General features: G+C 42.0%; 1 protein-coding gene across 3 annotated transcripts in view; it reads right to left on the bottom strand.

Annotated features, from left to right (window-relative positions):
* Nucleotides 1–12,840, bottom strand: part of LOC119953843 (sialic acid-binding Ig-like lectin 13) — a 55,053-nt gene that overhangs the window by 17,877 nt on the left and 24,336 nt on the right. For all 3 annotated transcript variants that reach the window (XM_038778404.1, XM_038778405.1, XM_038778406.1), the window contains exon 6: nt 4,521–4,548. In XM_038778404.1, the coding sequence (XP_038634332.1) occupies nt 4,521–4,548 (28 nt within the window). The remainder of the gene's footprint in view (nt 1–4,520; nt 4,549–12,840) is intronic.

Raw genomic sequence — 12,840 nt, 5'->3', positions numbered from 1 at the left:
GGCTGTGTAGCTAGGGAGCTGCACGCCAGTATTCTCGCCTCAGCCAGTGCTGTGCACACAGTGCAAGATTCCACCTGATCTCAGTAGACTTCACAGAAGGCATGAAGGAAGCAGAGATGGATGGACTCCCAGCTAACACAGAAAGGTTCTGACACGAACCCTCCAGATTACGAAACGTGATAATATGTGGATAACAGCCTTCATTCATGTACAATCTCCATTAACTGCACCCCATTCTAAGTGGAGAGACTGCACCAGTTCTATACATTTCCTGTACAACTGAGCACCGCAAACGTTAATACCACCCATTCGAATCTCTCAGGCTCAGTTTCTCTGCCTGCTGGTCATACGTTATGGGCAGGCAATGAGGATGTTGTCCAACATTTTAACATCATTTTCACTGCAAGCTGCAAGAAGATGTAACCCAGCACTGTGGTGAAAGACCACAAACACGCAAGAGAAAGATCTATCCGTCAAAGCAAATAATAACTGGCTTCATCCTACAATGAAAAACTACCACTTCACTACCAGACCCCCCACCCTCCCCATTCCTGGAGCTCTACACAAGGCTACACCCTCTACCATCGTGCCACCATTCTCCACCCTCCAGAAGTTCCCTACAGGAGAATTTCATAGCTGAATAACAACCGGTGAAACTCACACACCTAGGTAAAGTGTATTTTTCTTCTGACAACCCCAGCCACCACAAAGCTGGCAAAGCAACTCAAATCCGCTAGCAAATCATGTTGGGTGTCCATTACTGAAAGCTGTTGTCGACTAGTTTTATTCTGTGCCTGCCCGCACAATAGTTCCTTCTGTGGATGCCTTCTTCTCTTTGGGTGGGTGACAAAGTTCTTTTTGGACTATTCCCTATCTGAGAGCTGAACTGTAACACATGCAACCTTGTACATGTATGAAGTGCACAGCAGCAACCCTTCTGTACTATCCAAACAACAGAAATATTCTTGAGGACTAATAAAAGTTCTAAGTAGTGGCGTGGGTTACCTTACATAACTGCTTTGCTGGTTGGTAAGCTGGGTGTTCCTGGTGGGCACCATCAATGTAGCTCTGCTGTCCCAAGAGGCCATTAAACCTCTCAAACATTTGTAGCATTTTCAGTGATTTCCAGTTAATATGAACATTGACAGTTCATCCATGGAGCCCCGAAAGACATCTTAATTTCATCTCCAGTGCCCAAACTCTTGGATAACGTACCAATTTGGGGAAAAAAAGTCCTGTACCCTCCTCTCCAATCAGCTGGTTGCATTCTATTAGGAATATAGAATTGTAGAATCACTTCAGTACAGAAGGAGGCCATTTGGCCTATCGAGTCTGCACGACCCTCCAAAAGAGCACCCTACATAGTCCCAACCCCCATCCCAGTAACCCCGCCTAAACTTCTGGACACTAAGGGGCAATTTAACATGACCAAACCATCCAACCTGCACATCTTTGGACTGAGGAGGAAACTGTAGCAACCGGAAGAAACCCATGCAGACACAGGGAGAATGTGCAAACTCCACAGAGACAGTCGACCAAGGTCGGAAATGAACTGTGCTGGAAGGCAGCAGCGCTAAGCACTGTGCCACCCACTAACATCATGCTTACCCCACATCATGAAGGTTGGCGTAGCAAAATGGCCAAGTTCTGTATCCAACTTTTTTTAATGTGCTCAACATTTTTTAATACTTAAATTAGAAGGAATTTTATCCCAAAATATGGCATGGTGTGACATTATGTGATCTTGCCTCTTTGTTGATGATCCAGGTGACCAGTGCAAAAACATTTTTGTGATTCTTAATAGGAGCTGTCGTGATAACAGAAAACTAACCACGTGTGCACAACATCACCTACAGACATATTAGATTGTTTAAAGAAGATATGCTTTAAAAAAAATACAAGCAAAGATACTGCCCAAATATGGATACCAGCAGTCACCTGATGGCTGATATCGTAAAGTTCACCACTTCTGTGGAACATCTATATAAATTGCATTTCAGGCCTGTTACATGGAATTTCACACCTGGAGAGGGGTCAAAGTTCACTTCTTTAAAAAAATTTTTTAGTGTACCCAATAATTTTTTACAATTAAGGGGCAATTTAGTGTGGCCAATCCACCTGTCCTGCACATCTTTTGGGTTGTGGGGGCGAAACCCACGCAGACACGGGAGAATGTGCAAACTCCACACGGACAGTGACCCAGGGCCGGGATTCGAACCCGGGTCCTCAGCGCCGTAGGCAACAATGCTAACCACTGTGCCACCATGCTGCCCAAGGTTCACTTCTAAACAGCGACTCCTGAAAGGAAGGCACTAAAAATGGGAAGTACTGAATTCTGAATCCAGTGCAATTCTGTGAAGCTGATGAGATTTGCTATCCAGCCAGTTACACCCCACCAGACACTCACAATCCACTGTGAAGGACAAGATAACCCCACCTCCTGTTGACTTGGATTTTAAAGATGTCAAAGGGTTTCAGAGATGAACAGGTTGGAAGTACTACAACAAGGGGTGCAAGACATGTTAACCATATTCCCTTTTGGGAATATATAGAAATAAGTTCAAAGCTTTCTCTGGCAAACAGAGGAAAGTGAACAAAGAGGAGGAATAAAAACGATACAGTCATCTGAAAAGACTACTGGAAAAGAGCAGAAACCTCACAAACTACCGACCTCCATACATTCCTCAGCATTCTATTAGTACCACCCAACGTCCATGGCAGCCCACACCTCACTGATAATTAAGCAAAGGAGTTACTTGTATATTCTTTTAAATTTTATTATTTGGACTCTAACTTTTTCACTTCTGACCCGTGTGTGCGTCTTTTACTATTTTTCACGGATTTCAGTAACTAATATATTTACTCTTTCTTTGACTAAAAAAAGCCTCGTTAAAAATTTAAATACATTTGGACTGGAGAAAGGTATCAAATGGGGGAGGGGGGGGCAGCGGAAGAGAGGGCTTATTAAAAAACAGCCATATCACTCTTCCGCCTCGTCCAGTTTATCACAGTTAAGATGCTTCACTTATTGCAAACAACATCATCCTGAAAATAAAGACACGGCTAAAAATAAAAGACTGGGAGATGGCAGAATGTTGGAATCCTGGCTGTTGTGGTACTCTGGGGAATCAAATAATACCCATAGATCAACTCTCTGTTACATGCATTAAGGTCAGCGTACAGCGACGGGGAAAAGGTAAGCCAGCAACAGTCACACCACAAATTCCAGAAGCCCAAGATTTTGCAGTGGTGGTGAATAACCATTTCATTATCAGTAAGCAAAGATTTCTATTTTTATGCAACCCACTGTTGCAGATAAGTATATTTGCTCTCATAACAGCGATTGTCATCTGTGGGACCGTGGTAGAAATTTACTTCATTTCGCAAATATGTTCAGACGTTCATTTATTGTGGTTTTGTCAACAGTTCGGTTTTAAATTAGGCCACTAAATGTCACGGGATTAACATATAATCCTGAACCATTTGAGATCAGTGCAGCACCTGCATCTCAGTCAAATAAAGAATTAAACTCATTCTTAAAATATGTCAATTAAAAGTTATAGGTTTCTGTACAATTCTTTCATTCTGCATTTTACTTTTCACCACAGGAAATGTGCTCAGCGGGTCGAAGGTTATGCTCTGTGAATCATAAGAATGGTTACAGCATAGAATCAGGACATTTGCCCCAGTATTTCCATGCCAACTCTTTCTCACCTTATCCCCCTCTCTCTGCCTTTTCCTAATACTCCTGCAATTCTTTTCTATTCCGATAATTTTCCAATGCCCTTTTCAAAGCCACAACCGAATGGAAATCCACATTCGCAAACCATACGGTTTATATATAAACTTTTCATAATTCACCAAGGCTTTCACCCAACACTTCGGAGGTGATTTTAAACCTTCTACAATCGTATTTTCTTGTGTGCGGAGTGCCAAATGTACATACGGGATGGTTTGCTGGCTTCAGTGATCAACTTTTAATCAATACAGTGAGGCCAGAAGAAGGAATATGGTTCAAAATTTAGTGCTTTATTCAGGTCTCCGATTTCCAATTGTTTTACAATGGTTTGTATATTCTGGGAAAAGATAAATTTACTCAAAGGCAAACCTGTCACTCACGTTATTTTTGGAAGTTCCATGCCACTGTGATCAATACATTTGGTGGTGTCAGCTGAATGTTAGAATCAGGAGATATGCCAGTAGAATATCTTAAAATTGCATAAAATGAACGGATCTGTTCTTTACATGACCAGATAGGAAATAATTGGATCTAATTAAAAGTATGCACATATTTTGGGGGCTAGGGGATTTTTGGGGGGCGGGGGGTGGCGGCAGAAGGTCCTGCTGCCGGTCAATGGCGGTCTGTCTCCCATCTCCGAGAATTGAATCGCACCATTAATCCCCCCCACTATCGAAAACATACTTACATACCTTCCCAACATTAACATGACAAAAAGTTGTTTTGCATTAAAGTGGCTGCAAAAAAAAGGTTAATGACCAAAGTTAATCATGGTTCTTACCTTATTTTGACTGCTCCATGAACGGGATCTGGAAAAAAAATAAAAAATACTTTCAAATCTAATGTGAGGCAGCAGTGCTAACCACTGCACCGCCGTGCTGTCCTCGACATCTAAATTGGTAATCATCACATTACTGTTTGAGAAATCTTGCTATGTACCAATTAGCTGCCATGTTTTCTATAGTGATTATATTTCGAATCATGGAATCCATTGAATCCCTACACTGCAGAACAAAGCCATTCAGCCCATCGAGTGTGCACGACCCTCTGAAAGAGCACTCCCCCTAGGTCCACTCCCCCACCCAACCCGCTATGTCACCATAAACTAGCCTGCACATCCCTGGACACTAAGGGGCAATTTAGCATGGCCAATCGACCTAACTTGTACATCTGTGGGAGGAAATCAGAGGAACCCAGGGGAAACCCACGCACACATGGGATGAACCTAATTGGCTATAAAGCATCTTGAAGTGTCCTGAAGCCTTTCTTTCATATGGATTTATGGGATTAATATAAATGATCTCACATCATTCTAAACCTTTCTTGAAAGAAGTTGTGGCTATCACCCGTATTTGTTCAAATATCTTCACAAAAGCCCAAATTTATACATTAACATGTTGGAAGTACAGTATAGACGAGATACAGTGAGGATATCTCATACATATAACAACAGGCTACAAAAAAATTAAAATAGGCAACAGAAAGTATACGTGCAAGTTGGCAAATGATGCATATTATTCACTAATATTCTTATAATGAGTTGGACCCTATAAATATTAATGCAATGCTCTAACTGCAATTTACAAGATATTTTATTCCAATTTGCCCAACGAGGAAAATATACATTACTGTGCTGCCTTCCTTCCCTCATTTTCAATATGAGTTATCGGTTAACAAGGCAAGTTTTATATCACCTTTTACTGAAACAATTGTTGTGCGCTGATTTATGGCAGTTTTGATCTCTATTTTATGGTAATAGGATCATAATGCCCGTGTCATGTGCAAAACAAAACAAATTTATTTTTTTGAAACGCACAGTGTGCCAATCAGCATCAAGGAAGAGAAAAGTCAAGATAACCTTTTGTAACCCAATTCTGAACTGACAGACAAGCAAAGGACCAACCAATAACCCCAAAGTCATAAACTTCAGTGTTAAATGCAAACTGCTTAATACAAAAATGTGCTTTGTTGCGAAAAAAAGTGGCATGAAGAGGCAAAGAAAGTCCGACCAAAAATAAGGTAGGAAAATGATACCATGAAAGTCAAGAAAATTGTATAATTGGAGAAACTAAAGATGTAGTAATTGTGAGGCTCAAGCATTGAAATCTTGCTTAAAAAGTGCCAAAGAAGGTGAAAATGCTGGTTTCTCAATAAATTGGAGTGTCAACAAAATACTTGTCCTAATCTTGTTAACTATTCAATTGAGTATTATTCTACCATCAATCACCAGGATAAATTCAGCATTAATGAACTTAACACTTACAACCTTCCAAATATTCAAAACATTGATCAGATGATTATCTTTGATAGGCAAACTTGGTGATGAATGTAGAATTTTTTATATATTTCATATTTTTGGCAGTAATGTTTTAAACACCCTGGTTTAAAATACATACAGGCAGTGTGACTGCTAAAGCTGAGATTAAGGAGTTCCAAAGGTGGGGTAATCATTGTTTTTGACCATTTACCTTTTTATAACGAGATGGCTAATGGAATATTGTTCATAGAAAGGAAGTTCGCTGGTGTGTAGATAACTGGAGGGATTGTGTTTAGTCTTAGCTAAGCAGGTCTTGGGACATCTTAGTGGGATACAGATAATGTAATTTATGGGAGGAAACAGGTCTGTCAATAGTTTTCGCAGTTTGCCACAGAATTTTAGTCTGCTAAAACAGAAGGATTTTCAGATTATTCCTGAAACGTTCTTTCTCCAAAGGTCTTTACAGAGAACAGCAAGTAAATGTGAATGCTAACTTTATTCATGAGTGGATTTTGAACTGTATTGGGTTGCTTAGTTGGAAAATATATAGTGGCAGGTGTAGATAGACCTATTTAACTGTTAATTGTAAAGCTATTTATTTGATGTCATGATACTTAATTCGATGTTCAAATTAAAGTTTGTTTTAACATAAAAGATGAGCTGGATTCTTCCACCCTGCCCGCGGGAAGATTGCCATGGCAAGACATGACCAATGGAAAAGTTTATTGACTTCGGATGGGATTTTCCAGTCACTAGGCGGGTGTAGCCGGAGAATTCCACCCAATATCTATTGGTCAGAGTCATCACTCCTGCGATGAAATATCTTTTCCTCAGTTACAAATCGCAAATTGTTTGGGGTCTGGTCCGGCATCCTAAAAATTTTATTTCACCTACATATTTTATATATATATGTATATTTGTATTTAGCCACAAAAGCTACATTTGCAATTTGTTCGTTGTTTTGCATACTTTCCTTCAATTAATATTGCTTTTAATTCTATTGCATCTCATTTCACCACATCTATAATCTTTGCCCTGCTTGTTAAGCAGGAACTCCATAGAACTGACAGCAACATCACAGTTTACTGCTACCACCAGCTCAGTGGAAGTGTGAATATCTTGCCTGTGAAAGCTGTGGTGTTGCGATGGAGCTTAAACACCTAGAACCGCAGGACCATCACAGGCAAGTCCTCTGCAAACTGCAGAGAATACAAATGATGTGGCCATCTTAACACACAGCAAGAATAAGGCGCATTGTAACACTTGGAAGTATCATTCAAAATCCTTTAATCATGAGTTAAGAGTAACAAAACAATTATGCTTTATAAAATACTGAGCAATGTTCCCTTTCGGATGGATTGTCGCCACCTTATCAAAATTTATACTGGATTATATTAGTTTTGTTTCTCTGTGCAAAGCTCAGTTTGTTTCTCGCCTGTAATTATTTACTTGATAACAGTTAACATATTTAAAAGTAATGAAACATTTCTGAGCAACATCTTAAAGGCACTGCTGTGTTGTAGCTTTATTAGCTCTGCTAATTTAATTTTGATTGTTTGATTGAAACCAGAAGTCATGCTTTAAATTGTTCAGCAATGTTACTTTGGTGAGCATATTTAGAACTCGAAACATTGGAAGCTTATGACATAAGTATACCAATTTGTGCAAAGAAGATAATTCAACTTCTCACTGTTGTGTTTTGGTCATTTGGAAATATAAAAGAATGTTTGCTGAAGACAGGAATATTCTTCATTGTTCTTTTTTTCTCTGAAAGGGCTGAGGATTGACATTGCTGTGGAATTCTAGCAATAAAACCTGTGAATGCACCTTCACAAAACTGCAGCAATCATTATTCAAACAAAGGTGATCATTGGATTTAATTCTTTGGGAAAAATACAGTCAGGTGAATTTTATCAAATTGAAGCTACCAGCTTTAAATATAAGATAGTCACTCATTAACAAAAAAATTTTAATTAGAAAGTTTTCGAAAGATACACCAGTTGAACCTGCACTGTAAGTTTTCACTGTGGATGCACTGACACACAACTGTTCAATTGAATCATACATTGTTTCAAAGGTTTTACATTTATTCCCAGCATCTACTCTGATTTTAACCGCTTCTCTTGTATTCGTTCAAAACCTCAAGTCATGCCTTTTGTCTCCACAAGAAAATGTCTTCCTTGCCCTTAATTGGCCTCACCAATCCTTTAACTATGCTTTTTGTCATGTATTTCATTGAAGATTTTAGGGTTTCTTTCCACGTGATGGGCTATTTTAAAAAAAACTCTCTTAACCCTTTTTGGTTCAATTACTCCTGCATTCTGTGTTCCGCCTGATTTTTAATTAGCTACCAAATTATTCTGTATCTGGTACTTATTATTAACCTCCCCGTTCCTGTTTTATTCTAACCTTTATTTCCTTCACCCATGGAGCTCAAGCTTTGCATGCCACAGCTTTCCTCCTCATAGGAACATGCTAGATTTGTATCGAAATTATCTTAGTCTTGAAGGCTAGCCTTACTCATTCCCTGGCCATTTTCTTTTCCAATCCAGTCTACCTGTGCTAGATCCCTATTCAGATCACTGACATTGGCTCTGTCCTGTTCCAGTTGCATATTTTTCCATTTGGAAGTTTCTTAGTCCCTTTCCATAACCTAATTACAAGTCCCTTTCCATAACCTAATTATATTATCGTCACTATTACCAAGATATTCTGACACTCAAACATTCCATTTCTTCTACTTATCCAGATGCCCCAACCTGAAATGTGACTTTAGGCAATGAATAATCAAATATCAGGGGTGTCGCTGTGCTGTGGCACCTCAAGAGATTTTCAGTTCAATCTTATAATTTGTGGAGGAGCTTCAAAACAAAAATGAGAATAAAAGTCACAAAAAAAGGGGTGGGGGGGAAACTAGTTTAACTGATGTCTTTCAGTAAAGGAAATCTGCCAGCCTAACCTGGTCTGGCTACAATGTGACTTGAAGCCACACATTGTGGTTGGTTCTTCATGCCCTCTGGAGTGTACAAACAATTGCTGATATAAAACCCAACACTACCGACTCAAAATAATCTAGAGATGCCCTTGCCATGTTTCACAAGGTGAGCACAAACAATGAATCCACTGAAAGTCACATGACAAATTAAAACAAGCAGTAAATAGCAAAAGAGAGTTTTCTTTGTTGTAAGGGCTGTTTGGTGTCTCACTCAGAGGTCTGGAGGCTTGTATGGTTAAACATAAAGCATTTCTTGGTAACCTATAACTATAAACATACCTGAGTTATTGCCATGTATGGGTGCTGTCTCGGTGCTGGCTCCTTCCAGACGTTTCTACATCATGTAACCCTCCACATCATACTGTGGGCAGTACTGTTCTGCAGTCCCACATTAACCCTTGCTCTGCCAAACATCCTCATATTACAATGGCACGCTGCTATCACTTAAAGGCATATTACAACATTCATGATTTTAACAAATGTAATTTGAAAGTACACATAGATATATTTGCTCCCTTTAAAATTAATAGTGCTACACACCTTCATGCCAAAACTAATTGTGCTATACACCTTCATGCACGCTGAATGGACAGAACCTTATCAGCTTTGTGGCGGGAACTTTGAAGGGAGGTGGTGGAGAAATTTTGAAATTTTTGGGCAGGTTGGTTGGGGGGGGGGGGGGGGGGGGCAAAGTGTTCTCATGTGTACTTTGGGTAAAGATATAATTTACACAGGATTAATGGTTAATGAAACATTTAACTTTTAAAATGACCTCGCAGTTATAATGTAGCAATAGAAAGTCGCCATAGGGGTACAGTGGTTAGCACCAGGGCCGGCTCAAGGCACCGGCAACTCGGGCAGTCGCCCGGGTCGCCATGTGCTCGGGGGCGCCAGAGACTCTGGTCCCGCGCATGCGCAGTTGGGCCGGTGCCAACCAGCGCATGCGCGGTGGCCGCCCTCCCCCAGGGCGGCCCCCCCGCTCAGTCCGCTCTCCCTCGGTCCCCCCCGCCCCCCCCTCGGGTCCGCCACCCCCGCCCCGCTCTCTGTCCGCCCCCCCTCGGGTCCGCCCCCCCCCCCCGCCCCCCCCTCGGGTCCGCCCCCCCCCGCCCCCCTCCTCGGGTCCGCCCCCCCCCTGTCGGGTTCGCCCCCCCCTCGGGTCCGCCCCCCCCGCGGCCCCGCCCCCCCTCGGCCCCGCCCCCTCAGCCCCGCCCCCCCAAGGGCGCAGAAGTTCAGCTTGCCCGGGGCGCCAGCAACCCTAGGGCCGGCGCTGGTTAGCACAGGGAATACGCCGCTGAGGACCCGGATTCGAGTCCCGGCCCTGGGTCATTGTCCATGTGGAAGCTGCATATTCTCCCCGTGTCTGCGTGAGTTTCACCTCCACAACCCAAAGATCTACAGGATAGATGGATTGACCATTCTCTGCACATTCTCCCCGTGTCTGTGTGGGTTTCACCCCCACAACCCCAAAGATGTGCAGAGTAGCTGGATTGGCAATGCTAAATTGCCCCTTAAATGGAAAAAAATAATAATTTAAAAAACATAAAGTCACCATAGTCCCCCGAGGACCATAGGCTGCTGCTCTCCCCTTTGAGGAGGGGAGAGAGAGAGCAAGAGAGAGAGGAGAGGGTCATCACACCTCAGACGAGGGGAAATGGTGAGAAGGCAGGGCCTATATGAATAATCTCAGCCGGTACTGGAATTGAACCCCACACCAGTTGTTGGCATTGTTCCGTTTCAGAAACCAGCCGTCCAGCCAATAAAGCTCACAGATCACCCGATGGGGACTCAGTTGGCTGGGCAGCTGGCTCGTGATGCAGAACAAGGCCAACATCACAGAACCTATTCCCATACCGCTGAGGCTGGTCATCAAGGCCCCGCCTTCTCGACCTTGCCCCTCACCGGAGAAATGGTGACTACCAGTCTGCACTCTCTCAAAAGGGCAGGGCAGCCTATGGTCATCTGGGACTATGGTGACTTAACTAATGTAGCAATACTATCGCATCATCATATGTAAACACTCACAATCCAGGCTCACATCTGAAGGATGTGGATTGGATTCACAGGGCTGCCATAACCTCCAGGACCCCAATCAAAAATGGAAAAATAGGCAGTGCTGCTAATCCTATCAGATGAATGGTGGTATAGTGATATGACACTGGACTAACTACCCAGAAGTGAAGAAATTAATTTTCATAATTCATTGGCATTTAATGCAATAAATCTGTTTATTAGTTGATTTGCAGCAAAATTTAATATAAATTTAGATTACCCAATTATTTTTTCCAATTAAGGGGCAATTTAGCATGGCCAATCCACCTACTCTGCACATTTTTTTGGGTTGTGGGGGCGAAACCCACGCAGACACGGGGAGAATGTGCAAACTCCACACGGACAGTGACCCAGAGCCGGGATCGAACCTGGGACCTCAGCGCCGTGAGGCGGTTCTGCTAACCACTAGGCCACCGTGCTGCCCTGCAGCAAGAAGAATAACCTTGCACTCTTTTATCTATTATTCACCCAACTGGTTCACTAATGTCCTTCAGGGCACAGAACCTACTCCCTCGATCTGGTCTTGTCTACACAACTCTCTAGTCCACATTATTTGCTTGATTCTAAAGTAGCCCAGCTGATAAATATTTGAAATGCATGTGGTCTTGTCAGCATTGTACACATTCCAAGAATAAACAAATAACGTGCTTAATGTGTTAATTTCAGAACATTTCCCTCAGTTTAATAGGGGCATAACCTGACTGTTAATTCACCTGTTTGGGTGATGCTTTGTAAATGAGATGTGAGAAAAAAAACATTGGATCAGGTGTGGAATGCACTGCCTGGAAATGTGGTGGAGGGAGGTTCAATAGAGGCATTCAAGAGGGCATTATGTGATTATTGAATAGAAACAATGTGTAAGGCGTATGGGGAAAAGACAGGAGAATAGCAGAAAGCTGTGCTGCTCGTTGGAGAGTTAGTACAGATCCGATGTGCCAACTAACCCCTTCTGTCAGAACATAAACTATGTTGAATAGTTGGATCATCAACATTGAAAGACCTAACTTCTAATTACGTTTGTTCTCCTATGTCCTTTAAAGGAACGAGCAAGGCTAGGTATAACCGCAACAACTCTACCCCTCCTGCTCCAGATACCACCCCGCCACATCCGGTTCTTCTTCTTAACACACTCTATCCATCAGTTAACCATAATGATGATCACTTTCCATGTCGCTAGAACTTGCATTGCATATGCCTCATTAACTGACCAGTCAACAGATCATAAAAAGTTAACAGTGACAGTGGTAATGTCACTGGGCTCGTAATCCAGAAGCCCAGGCTAAAATGCTCTGCGGACACCATGGCAGCAGCTCAAATTTAAACTCAAATGAATAAAATCTAGAATGGAGAGCTTGTATCAATAATGGTGACCATGAAACTATCATCAATTGCTGTGAAAACCCATCTTGTTCACTAATGTCCTTCAGGGAAGAAACCTGCCATTTGCACCTGGTCTGGTCTACACGAAACTCCAGATGCACATCACATGTGATCGACTATTACCTGCCCTCGGAAGTGGCTGAGCAAACTGTTCGGTTCAATTGCAATTAAGGGTGGATAGCAATTGCTGACCTTGTCAGCAACACTCACATCCCATCAAAGTATAATAAAAAGAAACAAGGCTGAATGCAACAACAGAAGCGGAAATATTGTACATGCTGCTGCTGTTCAAATTAAATATAGGTCTGTACCAGCAACTAAGTGAAAAAGTAATAGATCTTTTCAGATTAATAACTTCCATTTGTCAACGTTATTGTTGTGCATTTTAGTGGAGTTATGAATTGGGTCCTATTTGTGTAG

The sequence above is a fragment of the Scyliorhinus canicula genome, chromosome 19 (genome assembly GCF_902713615.1).
Source record: "Scyliorhinus canicula chromosome 19, sScyCan1.1, whole genome shotgun sequence".
Taxonomy (NCBI): Eukaryota; Metazoa; Chordata; class Chondrichthyes; order Carcharhiniformes; family Scyliorhinidae; genus Scyliorhinus; species Scyliorhinus canicula.
This window is presented reverse-complemented; position numbering and strand designations above follow the sequence as displayed.